Here is a 24,648-nt window from a genome sequence, read left to right on the forward strand (position 1 = left end):
ACTGGCGGCGTTCTGATGAATGGATCTGAGCAATAGTCACCAGTGTAGCATACACGGCCGCCAAAATCCCAGAAGGCCCATCCAGTGCCGCACCTCTTTCTTGGCAACAGAGGTGCAAGACTGAACAACTTGATCTTTACCTTATAGAAGTCCCCTGGCATGCCCCAGACTACTGGCCCCCCTGGGAGCTTAATTGATGCTGGGGTTCCTGAATTCTCATAGGCTTTATATCTCACTCTCTGGCATGTCTTACTGGGCATCCAGGTCCTCATTTATCATTTCAGTTAGCATGATATCATAAATGTAGTTGACCTCTGTGATATTCAGTAATGTCAAGATTGCAGGATGGCTGACTCTGTCTGAACGTAGAGCAGGAATGTTGGCAATGCTGGGACAGAATGTGGTAAATGTACAGTGCTGCCGAGGAGAGCGCCAGAGGATTTGAAGAGGGAATGAGAGGGATTTGATTTTCTGTCTTTGGTTCTGAGTTTCAGGGCCAGTAGAACTCCACTTTCTAGATATTTTATTTATTATTGATAGGTTATATATTTCTGAGTTCTGCATTTAGCTGTGGTTGAGAAAGACACGAGCAGTCCAGTAATTTGGGCTGCTTTCCCATTGGTGTAAGTGAGTGACAGGGTATTGAGGGCTTACTTTTTTGAGCATTGGATGTGAAAGAAAAGAGACCTGTAGAAAAAATGCCCAACCTCTTCTACTTCATGGATGCAGTTTGGTGGAGCTCATTCTAACTAACTTAGAGGTATCTCAGTCAGGAGAAATAATTGCTTTAATAAAGCAACTGAAATTGGAAGGAGAAAGAAATTATGAAAATATTCAGTAGCATTTCCTTCAGCTCATAACAGCAATACATTTTTTTTTCTTTTTTTTGCGGTATGCGGGCCTCTCACTGCTGTGACCTCTCCTGTTGCGGAGCACAGACTCCGGACATGCAGGCTCAGCGGCCATGGCTCACGGGCCTAGCTGCTCCGCGGCATGTGGGATCTTCCCGGACCGGGGCACGAACCCGTGTCCCCTGCATCGGCAGGCGGACTCTCAACCACTGCGCCACCAGGAAAGCCCAGCAATACTTCTTTTTAATCACACATATACATGATCAGTAGCTGGGAACTATGGGATTGGGATAGTGGAGAGATAATACTCCCAGCTGTAGGAAGACAAATATGACCTTGAACTGGGATGTGGCTTTGGGAATCCTTTGAAGAGCCAGTATGTAAAAATTATGATTGCTGAGTCCTGAAGTGGTAAGAGTATATTTTACTTATTTTAGCTCCCTGTTTTTTCTTTTTCTTTTTTTTTGCTTATTGAATTAGATTGAACGAGAAGCAATTATTTTAGATAATCTTCAAGAAGAACTCCCTGAAATTTCCAAAACAAAAGAGGCAGCCACCACAGAGGAATTCTCGGAGCTGCTGGATTGTTTATGCCAATATGAAGAGAATGTGGAGAGGCAGCAGCTGTTACTGGCCCTACTTCTGCAGCGCATAAAAAGTATCCAGAACACTCCTGAAGACTTAAGACCTATGGGGACTGTTTCTGCATCTCAAGAGATTATGTCTATGCAAGAACGATGCCACAAGTAAGATTTATGAAAAACTATTAAGGAAATGTGCTTGACCAAACTCAGGAAAAATTGAGAAAATATTGAATTTCTAGAATAAAAAAATATTTTAGAACAATGACAAATGATATGACAGAATCAAGTTGCGTCAACACTGATAGGTATAAAAATGATGGAAATTAATTTTTTTTATTGGAGTATAGTTGCTTTACAGTGTTGTGTTAGTTTCTACTGTACAGCAAAGTGAATCAACTTTACTTATACACATATCCTCTCTTTTTAGATTTCCTTCCCATTTAGGTCACCGCAGAGCATTAAATAGAGTTCCCTGTGCTATACAGTAGGTTCTCATTAGTTATCTATTTTGGAAAATATTAATATTAACGATAATTAAAACAAGCACACATTTTCCTGGTGTTTCAAATTTTTTTTAATGTTTACTGTTTTTCTAACTTAGTAATACATGTTCATTATAGGAAGTTTAGAGAATGTGGATAATTGTAAAGATTAATATAAAAACCACCTTTAATTTTACCACTCATCAACAGTCACTACCAATCACTCATCTTTCTTACTATGGCTGTACTTTTAAAAACATTGTGATCATAGTACTATACTGTTTTATATTCTGCTGAACCATTTATAAGCATATTATATTTATTTTCCTATGCTATTAAATGTTCTTTAAAATATAACTATAATATTTCACCATGTGGATATGCTATAATGTATTTAACCAAGTCCCTAATATAGAACCTTTAAATTATATGTAATTTATTTTACTTTTATAAAAACACTGTAATGAATATTCTTACGCTAGAATCTCTTTGTGCATCTGTGATTACTTCATTGAGAAAGATGCCAAGAAGTATGATCATCAGGTCAAAGGATATATCACTAATATCTTTATAGCTAGAAATACTTACCAGATAGCTCTCAGGAAAGATTTTCCCTACTTAAACTCCTCCAATAATATGATGGCTGCATCCACAGTAAATGGGGTCAGCTTGGATAGAAAGGCTAATTCCATCATCTATGACTCCAAGGGCCCACGCATGACTTCATTCACACCTCTGAGTCACGTTCAATTGAACTCAAGGATTACAAGGAAAAAAATATGGCAATTGGAATGTAAAGTGTGAAAAGAAGATATTTTGGGATGAAAGTTTTAGAGATATTTTTTTCCTCCCTTTTTTTAAATTAATTTTTATTGGGGTATAGTTGCTTTACAATGTTGTGTTAGTTTCTGCTGTACAGCAAAGTGAATCAGTTATACGTATACATATATCCCCCCTTTTTTGATGGAGTGATAGAATTTGATGTATGTTTGTATATATAGTATATAAACCATTGAAAACTGGTACTTTTCTCTCAGGAAAAAAAACCTTTTGTGAGCTATGCAGACATTATATTAATTGTTGAAATAAAACTATTACACAGAAAAGCAGGATAGAGGAACAATTTTATTCTGATGCTATATTTTAGGCTTTTCCAGAAGGCTCAAAAAAATAAGGAATTGATACAGAATGAAATCCAAGAAAGACATGCCTTTACAAAAGAAATAATTACTTTGAAGAATTCATTTCAGCAGACTACAACCTTTTTCCAAAATATGGAATTACAAGACCACCCAGAAAAGGCAGAACAGCTTGAAGTAAGTGAGGAATGAACTGGTGAATGTGGCCGATACAGATCTGAAATCTTGAGTCCAAAGTTCTTGGAGCAGAGGTAACCCTGTGGCTAGTGTAGAGGGAATCTAGAAGAAGAAGAAAATGTGGGCAAAGGCCCTGTGGCATGGTGTGGGCAGAGCCACAGGAGATCAATATGGCTGGAGTACAGAGAGCAGAGTTGGGACTAGGTCAGGAGGTAGGCCAGCAGCCCTTTTCCAACCGCATGTCAAGTGTGTTTGGTGTACAGGGGTCTCAGACCACACCTGAGTAGTATGTAGGACTGCTCACTTTATAGGATAGAATATCTAGACTCTGAGAGGGATAAAAGTGTTTTTAGTCACAGCACTTGCCACCAAATGTGTGAGGCTTTTTTTCCCCACACCAGCCTATTCCCCAACTCTCCAGACACCAACTGGGACACGAGTTCAATTCTGACAGTAACTATAAAGAGTTAGTATTGACCCCCAGGTTAAGGGCTCAGTCCCACAAGTCTGCCCCCGCTTCAGATGCCACCCGTGCTTCTTTTTTTTTTTTTTTTTTTTTTAACATTTTGAGAAATGCTTTATTCAAAAAGCTCATGTAAATGTTGTCCTTCATAACTTTAAAAAGATGTTCAAACAGAAAAGAGTTACCTTTCAAAAGCTATTGCATAGAAAATGACACAATACAAATAACAGATTTTACTTTGATATGTAAATATAAACTAGAATAATCTTGATTACAGAGAGACAAAATCATATGCCTCCATAGAAGAAAATTCTTTGGTTAAAAATAGTCAAATTGCTTTTCCATCATACTTTCCTTAAGACATGAAATCTATTTTTTTAAGCATTTGGATTCCGAGTAAAGAACTTCACTTTTTTCTCTTTAAATAGAAACACCACCCGTACTTCTGACCGACAGGCTATAAAGCAGCAGTTCCCACGACCCCATCCTCAGGTTTATAAATTTGCTAGAATGGCTCAGAAAACTAGGAAGGCACTTTACTTACTATTACTGGTTTATTATAAAGGCTACAACTCAGAAACAGCCAAGTGGAAGACATGTATGGGGGAAGGATGTGGAGCTTCCATGCTCTCTCTGGGTGCGCCACTCTCCCTTGATGGACCTTGATGTGTCCATCAATCCAGAGCTCTCCAAACCTTGTTTAAGGGTTTTTATGGAGGTTCCATTAATAGGCGTGATTGATTGAGTCGTTGACGGTTGGTGATTAACTCAACCTCCAGCCCTTCTCCCCTCTGGAGGTCTGGAAGTGCGGTTGAAAGTTCTAGCCCTCTAATCACACAGTTGGTTCCTCTGGCACCAGCCCCATCCTGAAGCTGTCACCCCCCCCAGCCCCACCACCAAGAATCTTCTCATTACCATAAACTCAGGTACGGTTGGAAAAGACTTGTTATAAATAACAAAAGACACTCCTTTCACCCCTATGCAGGAAATTCCAAGGGTTTTAAAAGCTGTGCGGGGAACCGGGATGAAGGCTAAATGTATTTATTGTATCACACCATCTGTGCATAGGCTAGGGGTCATTTTCCGAACAATCTCTTCTCATTCCACTAGGTGGTAACAGGCAAAACTGACGTTTGGCAGTTTGTCCAAAAGTTGCACGCTGTTATTCACCAGAGCTTTTGGTATCAATGTTGCAAAAGGAAACTTACTCTCCCTCACAGAGGCAGTCTTCATGGGGAAGCCATCTAAGTGTAGCTCTGAATGAAGACCTGTACTCAGGGCTAAGTCTAGATAAACGAGGAGCACTCTGTACCTCAAACCCTACCTTTCTCTGAATGGCACTATTCTTTAACTTTTCCTCTAGACTTGTTCTCTGCTGAGGGCTAAGAAAAGGAAAGCAGTGACACATCGGGGAGTCATTCAAAATTGTAATCATTCTTCAGTGTGGTGACTCAATCCATTAACACAGATAATGCTACTCAACAGCTACTGTAAAAACAAAAGAAAACCCAAAAAGCCACAGTAAAGTCAAGAAGTATTTTTCCACTTGATCTTTGGGAAACTTTCCCAAACAAATGAGTTTCTCCTTTATAATTAGTGCAGGAGTACGTAGATCAGATTCTGTTTCTAGGCCACGACCAATAGACTATTTGTTCAGGTTTCTTTTATCTCCTAAAACCCCACATTCTTTGCAAGGAACTGGAACCCTCCCTTTTGAAAGAAGTTGAGCTGTGCTGGGCTGTCTAATTACATGAAAGCAGACACTTCTGCTTCAAGCACAGGGCTTTTAGTGGCCTTGAATCATTGTGATGATAATGTAGGAAGAAGCAGAAATGGCAACAAGTTAATAATAAAATAAAACTTCTTTGAAACTTTTTGCTGCTTGCAGCTTTTTAGATGGAGACTGCTACTGAGATATAACTAAATCCTAGAGGTACTTTAGAGGCAGGAGATGTTGTAATGTCTTTTCAGGACAATGGTTTGACACTATGGAGAGATATCAAGTTTAATTCTTACAAATTAGAAAGCATCATCTGACCAAACTGAGTATCTCTCATGCTTAATCAGCTTGTATCAATAGTGAGGTTTTGTCATGCAAAGTTTGCTCATTTAAATCATAAAGATGTGCTGGAAAGCTGCTTGCATTTTTAGAGTTAAACTTTTTCTCTGTCCTGTGAGCATTTGAAACTCTCTTGATTTTTTAGGAGCTTCAAAGCATTCTTAAGAAAGGGAAGCTAACTTTTGAGAATATTATGGAAAAACTGCGAATCAAGTATTCTGAAATGTACACCATAGTCCCTGCAGAGATTGAATCCCAGGTGGAAGAATGCAGAAAAGCTTTAGAAGACGTAGATGAGAAGGTAATAATAATGTTTGTATTCGTATTATTATTTATGGAGGTGAATGAATATAAAGAACAACATATCATTTAAGATCACATTTTCATTTGCCCTGATTTCAGCTATGTCTGTTTTTTTTTTTTTAATGTCTGTTTTTATAGAGTTCAGTTGAGTGATAATTTTGTGTATTGATACTGAGACGGAGTTGCTCTAAGTAAGTGACACAGGTAACAGAATTAGTCTATTAATTTTTAGTTGTGAAGATGCTTAGTTTTTCTTCTCTTGCATTTAAAAATAGAGTTATATATTGGCTTTTACTTGACTTTTTTTTCTCCGGAAAATCACTTTAAAATTTTGGTCATGAATAATACTTTGCTTTTAACATTTTGAAATTGCAACCAAGAACAATAAGAACACACGTTTCATAACTTACTAGGAGTAGCACTTAACACACGGTGTCTTTCTAATAATGATGGTAACATAATTCTCACAAAGCATACCCAAGCAAATCTTTATACCTGGAAGTCCAGGTTGGAAGAAAGAATGGGAAATGGTTCATAGTACTTGGAGACATAGGAGTTTAGCAAGACAATTTTATTGCGTTATTTAAAGGCTGCCCAGATCCAACAGAACAAAATTCTGTTTGGTCCAGAAGAATACAGAAGGATTTTTGTATTGCTTTTTGAAGCCTAAAATACCTATAATTTAGTAAATAAAACGTATTAATTGCACACAAAAAATCAGGTTCAAACTTGCGACAAATTTCTTTGGAAAATCTAACCCATGTAAAAAACATGTAAACTCCTAATATATATTATAACAAATCTTGTTGATTTGACATACAAGATAATCTATTATGAGGAACTTCCTCAAGAATCATGCACTATTGATTTTATTTTAAGAGAATACTAAATGTTTTGAGAGAAACTCAATTGGTTCTCCTGACTACTTCATGTGAAAATCCCTAACAAAGTGAGTTAATAATCAAAATCTACCTTTTAAATTTAGGGTTGAAAATTTCAACAGTAACTTTGATATCTGTGTATATTTGTAACCAATAAAAACTTACTTTTATTGCGTGATGTGACTGTAGGATCCAGGCAACAGACACAATACCATTCTGTGTAGTTCAGTTGGCTGCATACTTTACCTAAATCATGATCTCTCCTAATATACAAAAATGATAGGCATCTCTGCCAGAAGAGTAACTGCCCAAAATATCAGAAAGCTTCATTTTGTGGTAATTTGTTATGTAGCAATAAAAAGCTAATACAGTGATTAAAAATAATAATAATAATACAGGATTAGTTTTTTTTCTAAAAAATCTTGACTGTGGTATGGTCTGTGGAATAAAAACATTATATAAAAGTATCAACAACCTGGTGCTGTGAAAAGAGCCTGGGGGCCTTGGCGTCTGGTGGCTTGGGCTTCTTGGGGTGAATTCACCCACTACCTTGATGTATGACTTTAAGCAAGTCATACATGATGACTTTAGCCTGTGTTTCAATTTCTGTATCTGTAAAGTATCTGCATTGGAAGGTTTAGTCTCAATGGTTGAACAGATATAGTGGTTTTAAAAAGGTTAATTAAAAGGAGAATACAAAAGCATTAAGTATTTTTTGGTTATTCAGTGGCTGTTTGGAGAAAACCTTATCAACATAGCTTAAAAAAATAAGAACATGAACTAATCAGGCATTTGAAAAATGACACATTCAACATTCATTTATTATCTTTCCTAGTACAAGTTAATTTCTTCGGAAAATCGTTCTGATAAAAAAATTACACTGTTCAGCAGCTAGATTTCTAATTGCTGGGAAAACATACACTAGAAACATTCACACAGAGAAAAACTAAGATTTTCTGCTGCAAGAAATAGCCAGTTTTAGAAGGTTATTTCACCCAAATGAATACTAAGATGGGAATTACATCTTTTACGTCAAATTGAGAATGTTTGTTTTTATTGAAAACAAATCTGTGCAGAGGATTCTCTCATAAAACATAGAAACTGTATAATAAATAATTTTTCTCCCAGGAATTTTTTAATATCATTTGCTCCCTTGGGGTATGTTTCAGACAGTCCCCTCAGTAGTTTTGCCCAACACAGCACATATCTGTAGTACATACTGTGGATTACATTGAACAGATTTCTGTTGGTCAGTTTTCTTTTCTTTTTTTTTTTTCCGGTTGGATTTGAACGGTCAGGTCAGCAGAGCTGCCTTTTCCTAGTCTACTAATCTACCCTCTCATTAACGCATTCGTCAGTACGGTTTGGAATTTCCCCCCTAGCCCTTAAAAGATTTGTACGAGTAAAATCTCAAAATACTGTGACTACCCCTTTTATCATTTGAACCTCTGAATAGAGTGCGGAAAACATCTCCATTGTGTCATTCTTCCTTTGAAACAGATCAGCAATGAAGTCTTGAAAAGCTCACCATCATATTCAATGAGTAGAAAAATAGACGAAATTAACAACGGGCTTCAGAATGTCGAAAAGATGTTGCAGCAGAAGAGCAAAAATATTGAGAAAGCTCAAGAAATTCAAAAGGTAACATCCTCCCTTAACTTCCTTCAGCATTTGGTATGTTCCCTGTCATCAGTCATCACAGGGATCCTAACCCTGATTTACCGGGCCCTCCTCACTGAGCGTGTCACCTGCAGAGGCTTGGTGGAGAAGGTTGCATTTAAGAATTGTTCTCAGTTTTTCCATGGTGAGAATATGCCCAAACTCCTGAGAGCCTATGATTGGGAACCAGCCTTTTCACTAGGGAAGGATCTTGTCTTGGGAAGACTGATATATAGAAACATTTCAGTAAGATGCAAATGGTATTAACAGCTTTTCTTTAGACTGCCAGGGGGAAACAGAGGAAAGTAGAAATTCCAAATTTATTTCCCTTGTAAAATGTCTTAGGTAGAACTGTACATAAACATAATATTCTACCTCTTAACTTCCAAGTAAACTCCTGCATGTAGAAAACATTCTACTTTATATTTTAAGGAAATATTCTAATATGAATGGAGACTTTTAAAAATAGGGCTAAGAGAATAGATCTTAAAAGTTCTCATCACAGGGAAAAAAAATTTTGTAACTATGTATGGTGAAGGATTTTTAACTAGACTTATTGTGGTGATCACTTTATGGTAGAAACAAATATTGAACAATTGTGGGACTTCCCTGGTGGTGCAGTGGTTAAGAATCCGCCTGCCAATGCAGGGGCCATGGGTTCGAGCCCTGGTCCGGAAAGATCCCACATGCCGCGGAGCAACTAAACCCATGAGCCACAACTACTGAGCTTGCGCTCTAGAGCCCGCGAGCCACAACTACTGAGCACACACGCCACAACTACTGAAGCCCGCGTGCCTGGAGCCCATGCTCCACAACAGGGGAAGCTACCACAATGAGAAGCCCACGCACCGCAAGGAATAGTGGCCCCCACTCACTGCAACTAGAGAGAGCCTGTGCGCAGCAACGAAGACCCAACACAGCCAAAAATAAATAAATAAATTTATTTTTAAAAAAAAGAACAATTGTGTTGTACACCTGAAACTAATAAAATATTATATGTCAGTTATACTGCAATTTTTAAAGAAGTTATCCTCACAGAAGTCTCACTTATCACCCCCTTTCCCTCTGTTCCCTTCCTCCCTGCAGTTAAGTCTCTCCTTTGGTTTCTAATTTAACTTGACTGTGTTTCTTTTGGTAAAAATAAACAAATAATTCTAAATATTAAAAGAAATAATTGTACCTATTGTATGTGTCCTTCTTTCATTGAGAAGACATTAGACTGTGTATACTCTCTTAAAATAAGGTGAACAAGATTTGCTCACAAACAATCATACCTGCCTTTGACTTTGCAGCCCCCTCTAAACCAAACAAATGTGATGTCAAAGGATTAAAAAGATTAAATTAAATTGAAAAATAAAAATAGGTCAGACCATGGCTCGCCATTGGACAAAATCTTGGGCTCTCAATAAGCACTTTAGTCAGATTTTCCCATTTCTAGAAATTATGTTCTTACACAGATATTAAGTAATAATTGAATGTTGCCTTTGAGATTTCCTCTGCCCAGACAAGTGCAGGTTTGAATCCAGCCTATTGGTTTCTTGAACTAAAAGCAGTTGCTACTGATACATGTGGCTAGAATTTTCTGCCAGTGCATCAGTCTGAGTCAGAGCAGATATTTTCTTTTTATCAGTTTTATTTTTGCATTTAATAAGAATTGTCTTCTAGATTAAGTAGATATATGTACTGGTCTAAATAGGTTAGGTATTTACCCAAGCCCTTTTAAATGTAATGTTACCTCATCACTCTTGAAAGATTAGGATTACGTTGACCTTGTTTGGTGTCATTCATCTCTGGAAATGTCCAGGACTTTCTGCCCCCTTACAGCTAATTTGTACTGAAATGAGTAAGAGTTAAGTGACCTCAGAAAAAGTGTTTTTCAGTTCAGGTGGTTTCTGGGCATAATTGAAAAACTTTGCCTGGGATGTTGTCTCTGTCATGTTGTTTTGGTAGCATTTACAAGTACAGATACTGTGTGAAAACTTAGAACTCAACACATCTTCAATCCAAATGGACTTACCCTTTTCTTCCCCAGACAATGTGGGATGAGCTGGATCTCTGGCACTCCAAGCTAAATGAGCTGGATTCTGAAGTTCAGGACATTGTTGAACAGGACCCAGGACAAGCTCAAGAATGGATGGATAACTTGATGATTCCTTTCCAGCAGTATCAGCAAGTATCACAGAGGGCAGAATATAGAACCTCACAGTTTAACAAGGTATGGCTGTAACACGCGATAGCTACACGGAGCATGTGGTAGTAGTGAGATGGGTTTAAAACGAAACAAAAATACATATTCAGAGGCAGCCAGTTTCCCTTGAATTGCCAGTTTTAGGACCTGAAGCTAGAGCTACACCATAGGTTCGAGCGGGCATTGAGGGGACTGCTGGCACAGGCAGAAGCAAGAATCCCAAAGTCAGACCACAGTAGGAGTCAGGGTGAGAATTGGGCTTCTCAACAGGTAAGGGAATTTCAGGCAGGCAACCTCAAGAGTCCCAGGAGGGAGCCAGAGAAAGAACCTCATTTGGGAACAAAACACCCCTGCCCTCCCTTCCAAGTAGGGGTCACGGTGGGTGAGCTGTGCATGTGATCTAGCAGCAGCAAGGCAGGAACCTACTCTCAGAGGGACTGGTATATATAGGACAAGGCCCGGTACAGGAGGACCAAATGTAAGTCCAGTTTTCAAAGTGGAACATAAAACGGAAACCAGACTTGTTGCAAAGCTAACTTGGAACCCTTGCTGAGGCCCATAGCGTTGGGGTAGAACTCCTTAAATCCTTCCCACCTGTGGTCAGGATTCGTTTTACAGGTTGAAGGGTCAAAACCTGGAGGGGGTGGGCAAGTGGCCCAGCTGTGGGGTGTGGAGCCCTGTGAGGCCTGACACCACTGACTAACAGCAACCAGTTCTTAAGAATCATTCCACTGAAAGAGGAACCATCAGCCTGAGTTTGGTACTGCCTATCTTTCACAGGCCACAATTAAGCTGGAGGAATATCATGATCTTTTGAAGAGTACTGAGGCTTGGATAGAAAATACCAGTCGTTTGCTGGCCGATCCTGCAGACTATGACTCTTCAAAGACGCTGAGTCACCACGCTAGCACCCTTCAGGTGAGTGTTCTTCCAGTGTTTCCTGGGTGTCATAGAATCTACATAATGATTAGTGGCTTAGCTGATTGTCACAATGCTTTTTTCCCCCCTTCTTTCCTGAAAAAACAGCCTTATCTTCAAGCATGCCAAATGGCAGAAGGAAGCTTGGAAGAGTGGCAGGCTCTAGATAGGGATTTTGGAGACCAGGATCTAGTTCTTTCTGTCCTGATAACTAATTCTTGACTTTCAGGATAATTTACTGTGTCCTCCATGGGCCACAGTTTCCCCGATCTCTGAAGTAAGAATGTTGCACTGAATGGTGGTGATGGTTTTGGTTGTAGAATTCCAAGATGGTTCCCAATAGTCCTGTTCCCGGGTGTACACGACCTATATAATCCCCTTCCCTTGAGTGTGGGCAGGAATATGAGTAAGTGATGAGATAGTCACTCCCTTGATTAGGTTACATCGTATAGCAAAGGATATGGGATAGTCACTCCCATGAATACATGACTGATCATGGATGTATAATTATAAGACTCCCTGGTAGCAGACTAGAGTGAGATTCACCTGCTGGATTGAATAAGTAAGCTGCCGTACTATGAGAGGGCCATGGAGCCAAGACCCTAGGGTGGCCTCCAAAAGCTGAGAGACCCACAGTCACCAGCCAGCAAGAAAACTGGGATCTCAGTCCTACAACTAAATTCTACCAGCAACCAGAATGAACTCGGAAGACAAATCCATGCTCCAGATGGCACCTTGAGTGCAGCCTTGTGACCTCCTGAGCTGAGGACCCACCTAAGCCATGCCTGGACTCCTGAGCCATGGAAACTATGAGATAATAAGTTTGTTTTATCTTAAGCTGCTAAGTTTGTGGTAATTAGTTACACAGCATTAGAAAACGAATCTGTCGTTCCTTCCGGTTCTAGCATGCCGTGATTCCAAATTTCCTGTCCTTCCTGTTGCTCCACAGGTGCCCTGTGTCACCATGCGAACCTATAAAGGCAAAACAAATGAAAGCCTTTTCCTACTCAGGGCCGTGACTATAAGAGATCTTCCGGATGCCGAATGTTGGCTTAAATTTTATTGTGAAGGCATATTTCCCTTCTCTCATACTATTCAGCCATGAGAAAGAATCTCTTAGGAAAAGGTTTATTGTATAACAATTTTATTTATTTATTTATTCGTTTGTTTATTTATTTATTTTGGGGGCTGCGTTGGGTCTTTGTTGCTGCTTGCGGGCTTTCTCCAGTTGCAGCAAGCTGGAGCTACTCTTGGTTGCGGTGCGTGGGCTTCTTATTGCGGTGGCTTCTCTTGTTGCGGAGCACGGGCTCTAGGCGCTCAGGCTTCAGTAGTTGCAGCACGCGGGCCCTAGAGTGCACAGGCTTCAGTAATTGTGGCTCGTGGGCTCAGTAGTTGTGGCACATGGGCTTAGTTGCTCTGCGGCATATGAGATCTTCCCCGACCAGGGATCGAACCCGCGTCCCCTGCATTGGCAGGCAGATTCTTAACCACTGCACCACCAGGGAAATCCCCTATAACAATTTTTAGAGTAATCAGACCTCAAAACCGATCCAACTCTTTTTTTTTTATATCTTTAAAGTAGCACACTGTGTCCCTAAGTAACAAGTGACTTCATACCTCCCCTGTGAGACTTCTTGGCACAGTTTTTTCCTGTGGTAACAGTTGTAAAGATACTGCATTTTCACTTACCTGTTTCTTTTCTTCCCCTTGCCTGTGATTTCTGCCCCCACCTCTTGGGTTGACTTTCCACATCCCCAAAGCATGTCATCTTTTTATTTTAAATCACCTGTGTCTTTCATCATTTTCAAGAAGTTTGCAGACAGAATAGAGGGATGATGCTTTTTTTTCCTCAAATGCTTATTAGGAGTTTTTTAAAAACTGTACAAGAATGAACATATGCAGAAACAGCTGAAGTTTTACTGCCTTCTTCTGACACAAATGTAAAAGTGTAGAAGTATCTCTCAAACTGTTCAGGACACCCTCCTTTGCCGACCTTTGTTTACATGGAACTGAGTAGAACTTAGGTTATTAGCTGGAGGAAGTAGGGACAAGGGGATATGCAGGCTGATGTCCACAGAATGTATTCTGATAAATCTTCCAATGGGAAATAAGTCATAAATAACTAGTCCCATGTGAATACCCCACTTTGTTCCTATTTTGCAAATAGTTGTCCTACTTTAGGGCACCCTTTACCATTTTTCTAACATTACCTGGTATTGATTTTTAAAATGACTTAAAGAAGTGTCAAAACTCTCAGCTAAGGTTTAAAAGTCTGTTTTAATCGCACTATAACCTTCCACCTCGATTGCATTTGTTAAATTAGGTTTTCGTAACCTAAAGATGATTCCATGAAGTCTACTGTTGTAATGAAGACTCACTGAAACAGAAATTGTCATTGCAGAAAATAGGAAAACAACTTGTTCTTTAAATCAACTTCATTAAGGTATAATTTACAGATAGTAAAAAACACCTAAGTGTACAGCTAGGTAAGTTTTGATAAGGGTATCCAGTTGTGTAACCACTACCACCATCAATACATAAAGACCATTTCCATCACCCCAAAAAGTTTCTTTGTGCTCCTTTGCAGTCAGTATCCTTTCACCTATGTTCAGCCCTATGTAATCACTCATTGGTTTCTATTCCTATAGTTTTGTCTTCTCTACATTATCCAATGAATAGGATCAGTCTTTTGGACCTGACTTCTTTTACTTAGCTTAATGTTTTCGAGATTCATTCAGGTTGTTACATTTATAGGTAGTTTATTCTTTTGACTGCTAAATAGTATTCCATTTGTGGAAATATGCAATATGTTTATTCCTTCACCAGTTAATAGACATTTGGGTTATTTCAAGTTTGGGGCTATGTATTCTATATCTATTGCGTTGTAACACATCACTCCTGAAGTTAACAACTTAAAACAAGAATTATGGAATCCAGGCATGGCTTACCTGAGTGGTTCTGGCTCAAGGTCTCTCATGAGAATGCAGTCAAGGTGTCAGCCAAGGCTGTGATCTCATCTGAAGGCTTAGTTTGGGTGAAGGAAGAGACAGGATGCACTTCCAGGCTCATTCACGTGGCTGTTGGCAGGCTTCAGAAGATCCACTTCCATTCACAGAGGTGAGGGCCTCTCCACAAGACTGCCTTATGGCATGGCAGCTGGCTCCCTTCACCATGAACAATCTAAAAAAGAGTGAGAGAGCTCCCAAGACAGAAACGGTCTTTTTTTTTTTTTTTTTTTTTGCGGTACGCGGGCCTCTCACTGTTGTGGTCTCTCCCGTTGCGGAGCACAGGCTCCGGACGCGCAGGCTCAGTGGCCATGGCTCACGGGCCCAGCCGCTCCGCGGCATGTGGGATCTTCGCGGACCGGGGCACAAACCCGTGTCCCCTGCATCGGCAGGCAGATTCTCAACCACTGCGCCACGAGGGAAGCCCCAGAAACGGTCTTTTATAATCTAATCTTGGAAGTGACATCTCATCATTTCTGCCATATCTTATTAGAAGTAAATCAATAAGCTCAACCTGCATTCATAAGGACATGAGCACCAGGAGGTGGGGATTATTGGGGGCCATTTTAGGAGCTGCAACAGCTATTATGAGCAAAGCCGCTGTGAGCATTCATATACAAATCTTTGTGTGGACATAGGTTTTCAGGTCATTTCATTTGATGGATACCTAGGAATAGATTGCTGGCTCTTATGGTATTTAACTAAGAAACTGCTAAATTATTTTCCTAAGTGGCTTTACCATTTTTCATTCCCACTGGAGTTCTAATGACTCCATATTCTTGTCAGCACTCGATAGTATCTGTCTTTTAAATTTTAGCTACTCTAGTGACAAGTAGTGGTATCTCACTGTGGTTTAAATGGCATTTCTCTAATGCCTAATGATTTTTTTATTTGAGCATTTATTCATATGTTTATTTATCACTTGTACGCTTCATTTGTGAAATGTCGGTTCAGTTATTTGGGGGTTTTTTGCCTTTTTTTTTTTTTTGGGTACGTGGGCCTCTCACCGCTGTGGCCTCTCCCGTTGCGGAGCACAGGCTCCGAACGCGCAGGCTCAGCGGCCATGGCTCACGGGCCCAGCCGCTCCGCAGCATGTGGGATCTTCCCAGACCGGGGCACGAACCCGTGTCCCCTGCATCGGCAGGCGGACTCGCAACCACTGCGCCACCAGGGAAGCCCGCCTATTTTTTAATTGGGTTATTTGTCTTTTTATTATTGAATTGTAAACATTATTTATATAATATTCTAAAATCTTTTGTCACATATGTGATTTACAAATATTTTCTCCTAGTTTGTGGCTTGTCTTTTCATTCTCTTAATATTGTCTTTCAGAGAGCAAATGTTATTAATTTGAGGAGGTCTAATTTATCAATATTTTTCTTTTATAGATTATTCTTTTGTGTTGTATCTAAGAAATCTTTATCTAACCCAGGGTCACAAGGATTTCCTCTTATCTTCTAGAAATTTTATAGTTTTAACTCTTACTTGTAGGTCTGTAATCCATGGACTTATATATACTACCAAATGTAAAATAGATAGCTAGTGGGAAACAGCCGCATAGCACAGGGAGATCAGCTCAGTGCTTTGTGACCACCTAGAGGGATCGGGTAGGGAGACGCAAGAGGGAGGAGATATGGGGATATATGTATATGTATAGCTGATTCACTTTGTTATAAAGCAGAAACTAACACACCATTGTAAAGCTATTATACTCCAATAAAGATGTTAAAAAAATAAAGTTAATTTTTGTATATGGTATGAAGCAAGAATCAAGGTTCATTTTTTTTCTATGGGATTATCCATGTTTTGAAAAGACTCACTATTGAATTACTTTGGTGCTTTGTTAAAATCAATTGACCTGTCATATATGTGGGTCTGTTTCTGGACTGTCTCTTCTGTTCTATTGATCTATGTGTCTATTCTTTTACCAATATGACACAGTCTTAATTGCTACAGCTTTATAGTAAATCTTGAAATCAGGTAGTATAAGTTCTACAACTTAGTCCTTTGTTCTTTTTCAAATTTGTTTTGGCTAATCTGGATCTTTTGCATTTCCATATAAGTTTTAGAATCATCTTGTCAATATCTATGCAGAGGTCTGTTTGAATTTTGGGAGGGCATTAAATCCAGATCAGTTTGGCAAGAATTTACCTCTTAACCATATTGGCTGTTCCCATCCAGGAACAGGATGTATCTCTCTATTTATTTTGGTCCTCTTTAATTTCTCTTTAATGTAAATTGTTAAATTTATTCCTGAGCGTTTTATGGTTTTTTGATGCTATTGTAAATAGTATTATTGGAAAAAGCATTGGTTTTAAGTTTTGTTTTCCTTTCAAGTTTTCTCCTGCTAGGATTTGGAATAAGGTCAATATGAAATTCTGAATAACCTGATTAATTTTGGGGACTCGTGACTAGAAGTCTGGTTGCATAAGTAAATGTTCTTTTTCATAACAGTTATTTTTTATGGGATTACCTGAAGACTACATTAGCAGGTTGAATATTTCCAATAGGTGGCTGAGATATTTTGAAATCTTAAGTTTGAAAGTTAATAATTATAATCATTAAAGGAACAAAAGAAAAATTCTAAGGAAGAATGTCTAAGGAATTCTAAAAATGGATGTTTTCCACTTATATTTGGTTTTATCAGATAGAGTTCTTTTGGTATCAGGTTATTCAAGTCAACTCAAGCTATAGGGGTGTTTCATGGAAGTCAGTGGCTCCAGATGGTAAGGCCAAGGAGGACACTGGCACCAGGACTGCCTCTTTGTTTCCCATCCCCACTTCACTTATCTATTTCTGTCAAACCCATTTCCCAAAATTACAAGTCCAGCCAATTGGATGGCTTTTTTTTTTTTTAACATCTTTATTGGAGTATAATTGTTTTACAATAGTGTGCTAGTTTCTACTTTATAACAAAGTGAATCAGCGATACATATGAATGGCTTTCTTAACCCTAATTCCAAATTATAGAGGGATGAACTTAAAGGTCAAGTGTTTCTGATTCTGGTAACAATGGCTGGAGGAGCAGGGCTACTTGGTATAAAATAGCTGCTGCAAGCCCACCAAAATGGGGTAGACATTCTATAGTCATATACTGCCATTGACAAGAGAGAATGTTCAGTGTTTTATTATGAAATTGGGAATGAACAGGAGTATGAAATGTTGAGACAAATTCAAATTTTCTCTGATTTAATTTTTTAAATTAAGGTATAATTCACATACAACATTTATTAGTTTCAGGTGTACAACAGAATGATTCAATATTTGTATGTATTGGAAAATGATCACCCACATTAAGTCTAGTTACCCTCCGTCACCATACATAGTTATAGAATTCTCTCTGATATAATTTCAATCAACTTTTTCCAGTATCTTGATGTTTCTCTTTTTTCATGTTTCCCATTATCTAGATGGCTTTGGAAGATTCAGAACAGAAGCACAATCTTTTGCATTCAATTTTCATGGATCTAGAAGGCTTGTCAATAATTTTTGAAACAGATACTTTAGCACAGCCTATACAAGAGTTAAGTCATCAAATAGTAGCTTTACGACAAAAAATCATAGAAAGCCTTCCACAGATTCAACAAGTGGCTGATGTAAGTTAGCACTATAATGATGTGACTTCTTATTTTAAACTTATTTTAAATTTATATTTCATTTAGTAAATTAGAGTTATACTACTAATCAGTTCTATGAAGACACATGGATCTGGTACATTTTTCATTTATGTTATTTCTTGAATTACATTTTACTTGGTACCCTATGGTGCAACTACAACAAAAAATCATATCCCCATTCTCAGTCCAGAAGTGGTCTATTTTTTTTTTTTTTTTGTGGTACGCGGGCCTCTCACTGTTGTGGCCTCTCCTGTTGCGGAGCACAGGCTCCGGACGCACAGGCTCAGTGGCCATGGCTCACGGGCCCAGCCGCTCCGCGGCATGTGGGATCTTCCCGGACCGGGGCACAAACCCGTGTGCCCTGCATCGGCAGGCGGACTCTCAACCACTGCACCACCAGGGAAGCCCCAACCACTGGATTTTTAAATAATTTTATTTATTTTGGCTCGAAACCTGTGAGGCATTTATTTAAGGATGGAGTCACACAGCAAAGGCAGATGCAGTTAGTCTTAATAATTTACCTTTTATTTCTCAGTTACATTCCCTGCACCACACTTATGTAACTTCAGAGAATCATACTTATTAAATATTCTTGGTTATTGAAGCTTATTCCAAAATTGTTAAATGCTTCTACAACTTTTCATGGAAATTACCATAAAATACATTGTATATATTTATGTATTTTCTTAAACGTATGGTATAGAAAATAATTTCAATATAACAATGTTTCATAATATGAAGGTTAATTACTGCTTCATTTGCTTATATGAAGTTATGTTTGTCCTATGTTGAATGGTTCCAAGTTGTGATAATTTGAAATCCTTTGATGATTTCTATGTAGTTTCTCCTATTCCCTGCATTATTTTTGCTTCAGTTTATCTCCATAAAGCTCTGAAGGTCTGAAGGCCCTCTTACAGTGTGAGTGGACTTCAATATGTAGGTTTTATAGCACATATTCATAAATATGTAGGTTTGAGAGCACAGATTGCAGCATTTTCACTTTAAGTTTCTTGGCCACTTTCTAGAAGTTGACACTGATGGGAGAATAGCCACTGGATAAATGATCTGTTGTTCATGTTAATCTGAGTAGGTTATAAGGTAATTTAGTGACTCTCCACACGGCAAAAGTTTGTTAGGGAATTGGCACCAAAATCTGTCAATTTTCCAGCTCCTTGTGTGTTTGTTTCCCAAAGGTGACTTTACCGTTTTACTTAAAGTAGTGAGAATTTTTTCAGCGTTGACCCACTTGTATTCAAGTGTTTAAAGACATTCCAAAGATAAATCTAAAGAGTTTGTAGATATTTGAGAATTTACTTAAAATTTGTTCAGATGCATACTACTTTTGTTCTCATAGCATAAATAATTGAAAATTGGCCCCATGAGGATCTTTTAACTCAGTAAGTATAAGCAATGCTTTGTATTGTGGTATGCTATTACTAACAGAACAACATTTTTATTGAAATGTTATTTATCTGCGTAGCACTTGGTTAGTTTTGAAGTGATATAAGTGGCAAACATATTTTGGTTAAATATGAGAATAGAGTAAATGGCAGTAAATTGTGTTTTAGAAAGATTATTAACACATAACATATACTGCATGAGTGTGTTTTTTTGTTTCTGAAATTCTAGGATGTGGTTGCCATTGAAACGGAAGTAAAATCAATGGAGAAAAGAGTTTCAAAAATCAAAGCTGTCTTGCTATCAAAAGAAATATTTGATTTTTCACCTGAAGAGCATCTTAAGCATGGGGAGGTAAGCATGGATCATTATTAAAAATATTTTCTCTTAATACTTTCTCTGCCTATTTTAAAATGTGTAATAATATGATGTGATAAAAAGTGTTTAATCTTGCTAAAGTAAGAGCAAAGTAAAGTTGGGAAATAGATATGAATGACTATAAATATCATATTTTAAATCATATTTCTAGTGCTATCTATGTATCTATAGTTTTCCTATAGGTTATTTTTTCATTTAATTTCTTCCTAAAACTTCAAGGTTTGGTAGTTTTTCCTTCACGTCAAACCCAGGTGTTTGTTTAATAGTCTAAGCACTTAAGCCTCTAAGTCAGAAGAACTGGGTTCCAGCCCCAACTGCCCTGCTTACTGGCCGTGTGCCTTTGAGTGGTTGGTTAACATTTCTTGGACTTGCTTTCATATCTGTACATTGGTATTGTGGTGATTATGTTGGACAATTATAATGTATATGGAGCCCCTAGCACAGGAGCTGGGACATACTAAACAGCATACAGATGTTGCTTCCCCCTCAGCCTACCAGTTAAGAGCATGGGCTTTGGGATCAGGCAGCCCTGGGTTCTAATCCTGACCCTGCCTCTTACAGTGTGCCCTCACCTGAGTCTTCTAACTTCTGTGAACCCAATTTCCTTACCTGTGAAAGGGAAGTTATGATATCTACCTCCTAGGGTGGTTGTGAAGATTAAATGAAGTAATACATATGAAGTACTTAGTAAAGTGAATACTCTCTCCTAATTTATTCATTATGTAAATCCAGATATCTATGGATCAGATGTCATTAAAACAAAATAGAAGTGCAGTTTTGGGACTTAGGAAATTTGGCAGGACAGTTCCGTTCAATTCAATAAGCATTTTTTGAGGGTCTGTTATGTGGGAAGCCCTGTGCTGGGTGCAGTCGCTGTGAAAGTTAATAAGAGGCAGTACCTGCCCTTCCACAGCTTACTGCCTGGTCACAACACACGAAGCACATAACAGCTCCACAGAGAGAGGCGGGAGGGAGAGAAAAAGGAAAGGGTTGTCCAAAGGCATCACGTAATGCTGGGAGGGTACTCTTGCCCCAGGCATTCTTTCCTGAGACCTTATCTAACTGCCAGATCACAAGTAATATATTAGTTCTTTTCAACCTGAGCTAAGACACTGTTTTAAAACTCAAAACTATAAAGACTAAAGTTTGATTTTGAATAGATTTAGGAGTGGCCTTTTTTTTTTCACTTGTGTACCATGTTTATCTAAGGTCATACTGGAAAATATACATCCCATGAAGAAAACCATTGCTGAAATCGTGTCTTACCAAGTGGAACTGAGGTTACCCCAGACAGGAATGAAGCCTCTGCCTGTGTTTCAGCGGACAGATCAGCTTTTACAAGATATAAAACTGTTGGAAAATGTGACTCAGGAACAAAATGAGTTATTAAAGGTGAGTGGTTTTCGTGATGACAGCCAACTCATTGGATGAAAATATTCAGCAAAAGCTGGTGTTGTTTTAATGGTTGGGCGGGTCAAATTCCCATGACAATAAGATGCTGCCTGTGTTGATTCTTTTTGGTCTCTTCCAGTATGATTATCCAGGAGGTGGCATTTGATATGAGAGTATCTTGTTGCTCAAATGAGGTTAAAGTGATTTTTCTCAGCTCTTATTCTTGTTCTGGTTGAAGACATTAAAGTCTAGTTTTGTTTTATTTCATTCCATTCTTTAATTATTGAAGATCTACACGGGTAAAATGCTGTGGGAAGAGATTCAACCTGAACCGTGCATTTGCAGTCTCATGAGGCTGACAGACCCACAATAATGTCTTTACACCTCTCAGTTGCTTTCCTATTAATCATTTCAATTTATTACCAACACGATACCGGTAGGGTAGGCACTTTGCCATTTTTATTTTTACACATTAGGAGACTAGTGTCGAAAGGTCAGATGACTTTCTGAAAGACCAGAGTTAACGTATGTTGAGATTAATTTGTGTACAGATAAGAAAAGAATTTGAGTTTCTAGACCCTAGTATTATTCTTCATATCAAGGTCTCTTCCTTCTAACTGATGACATCTTCTAGCCTTTCCCTGAGGGCTTTTTAAAATTCTTCTGATTGATCTCCTGTCTCAAGGCAGGAATTATCATTAGATAGAAATTACATTTTACTTTGGTTAGTATTGCTGTATCAACAACCACTCCTACAGGAAAAGAAAGTTGCTGAAAGAGCCACAGACTTTTCAGCCCTCTTGGTAGACACCCCCTCCTGCCTACTTTTCTTGATTAGGTGTGTCAGGGTAAGAGGAAAGGTTATTTTTCCTCCTTCCCATCCATCCCCTGGTTATAAGAAGAAAATTGCTCTCTCTTTCTCCCTCTTAAATTTCATTCACATTTGGTGGTCACTCTGTTCTCCTAAGATTTGAGGATATTGTAATCTCTGGTTTGAGTCTTAGCTCATGTAGTCTCTCTGGCCTGGCTACTGATCAGCTGACATCATTTCCTAACACCCACAGGGAGAAAAAAGATCTGGCACTCAATGTACTATTTTTTTAATAATATAAAGAGAAGAAAACAAAGAAAATTTGATCTGTTACTTTTAATCTTTTTGTGCTTTATTGGTCTCCTGGTCAGAGAAAGAAAATAACAGTCCTAACTATGCTTTAAAGTGACTCCTTCACAAGATGGAAGGGGGAGCAGTAGAAGAGGAAATTAGGTTTTGTGCCAAGTTAGATATCAAACTGTGCTGCTAAAATTTTCCATCTTATTGTGTTAGTGGAAATCAGATGTCATCTCAGGTATTTCAAAGCTAAGTAAGCCAGTGGTAATGAAAATCATTAGAATATGGTACATTTCATTTCTGTGTTAGATAATTGTAAGTGCTCTCATTGTGGAAAATAAGACAAATTACTTTTGGGGGGAGTAATGGGATTTAGCTCATTACTGAGGGCTGGGGAACAGGTGTGTGCAGCAAACATAGTTATTGATTTCCAGACTGCAGCTAAAATTATAGTTAAATATTAAAGAAAATACAAGGAAGAATTCTGTGTTGGCCAGAAACTTTGTGGTTTCAAAAGGCATTTTGTTTCATTGTGAAGCACACAAGGAAATATCTAGATTTTCTTTTGAAGTCCGTTTCTTTACCTTTCATCACACTTTGATCATATCATTTAGCACACAGGTAGTAGGTTCAAGCTCTACTATTCCCTTAACACTAGATTCCAGGTATTGTTCTGGTTTTGCCTTATTCTGCAAACTCAGACTGCTCTCAAACCTCAACCTCTTACCATAAAATGTATATCACAGATCCCAAGGGGTGCCAGTTGAGGATGTGTCTGGACCAGGAAAACCCATCATTTCTCAAATCACATGCCCTTTCCATCCTGAATCAGGATTGTCACCTTTCTGTGTATTGAAAGCCCCGCAAGGAATATGTATTAAAATGGCGTATGTGACATATCAGTAATGTCATAAACTTAGCAACTTTATGTTAACATGCTATAAAATGCTTCCCAGGATAAGCCCGTTAGACTGGGAATACTTAAGAACAAACGTATGTCTAATTAGACTTGAACCCAAGGTGCTCTAGCATCTAAGTGAAGCAAGAAGGTCAGGTGCCGCTTTGCAAACGTTGTTCTCTGTATTGAGGCTACCATTTCCTATTGGAATCTGTATGGTTGTGTATTGATATAATTGATTGGAGTTTGTGATGGAGATAGACATTGGAAGTAGCCCATTGATCTTCTTTTGGGGGGGTTATTTTATAGATAGTCATAAAACAGACAAATGAATGCGATGAAGAAATAGAAAAATTGAAACACATCTTAAATAATTATTCAGCTGAATTCTCCCATGAACATATGTCACCAGACGGAGCTGCCAACCTGCCACAAGTACAGGTATATTTCTTTCATTCATTTTTCCAGCAGTTTATTCAACAATCACTTTCTGAGCTGTTGGTGTCTACAAGCCCTTTTTGAAATTACAGTGTATTTCCTACTTCTCTCTTTCAACTGAAGGTATTTTATGTGTGTATTTACTTTTCATTCCTATTACATAAAATAGGTTATTATATAATTATCATAATGGAAGTCTCTTCAAGTGTCTTTAGCCTCAACTTGGTGCACTCTGGCTGGTAGCAAAGAAGCTAATATAACACATGGTATTTGGACAACCTGGCTTTCCAGCTAGCTTTCTGGCATAGGGGTCAGGCAGGCTGGGCTTTAGAAGTAAAGACTGAATGCTGTTGTAATAAAGAGTTCCGTATACTAAGCAGTCTCTCCATATGCCCTAATTAACAATGTCCTGTGGACCCAGTTACAATGGTTTGCATGTTAACTCTCTATTGCCATCAAGTTGATGTAGGCACGCAATTGCTATGGTGTTCAAAGCCACGTTACACCACTTTCCAGCTGTGAGATGTAGGGCAAATTTCTTAATGTCTGAAGTGAAGTACAGAGGGGTTCAAGATGACAGACAGCTATTAAGTGGTGGACTCAATAAGGCAGACTCAGGGTATTAAAGATTCAGTATTGTAAAAGTGTCAAATTTCCCTTTACGTTAAAAAATTTAAGAACCCCAGGGACTTCCCTGGTGGTGCAGTGGT

The 24,648-nt window shown here is 38.5% G+C and overlaps 1 protein-coding gene across 9 annotated transcripts in view; it reads left to right on the forward strand.

The window, feature by feature from the left end:
- The window catches only part of SYNE2 (spectrin repeat containing nuclear envelope protein 2), a 337,188-nt gene that overhangs the window by 196,946 nt on the left and 115,594 nt on the right, over positions 1–24,648 (forward strand). For all 9 annotated transcript variants that reach the window (XM_027111459.1, XM_027111458.1, XM_027111452.1 and 6 more), the window contains 10 exons: positions 1,332–1,597; positions 3,065–3,233; positions 5,901–6,056; positions 8,440–8,580; positions 10,631–10,813; positions 11,567–11,704; positions 18,120–18,305; positions 19,956–20,078; positions 21,312–21,494; positions 23,810–23,941. In XM_027111459.1, coding sequence (XP_026967260.1) covers positions 1,332–1,597; positions 3,065–3,233; positions 5,901–6,056; positions 8,440–8,580; positions 10,631–10,813; positions 11,567–11,704; positions 18,120–18,305; positions 19,956–20,078; positions 21,312–21,494; positions 23,810–23,941 — 1,677 coding nt within the window. The remainder of the gene's footprint in view (positions 1–1,331; positions 1,598–3,064; positions 3,234–5,900; positions 6,057–8,439; positions 8,581–10,630; positions 10,814–11,566; positions 11,705–18,119; positions 18,306–19,955; positions 20,079–21,311; positions 21,495–23,809; positions 23,942–24,648) is intronic.

Source organism: Aethalodelphis obliquidens, unplaced genomic scaffold (genome assembly GCF_003676395.1).
Source record: "Aethalodelphis obliquidens isolate GAN/ISIS:26980383/991018 unplaced genomic scaffold, ASM367639v1 scaffold10, whole genome shotgun sequence".
NCBI lineage: Eukaryota > Metazoa > Chordata > Mammalia > Artiodactyla > Delphinidae > Aethalodelphis > Aethalodelphis obliquidens.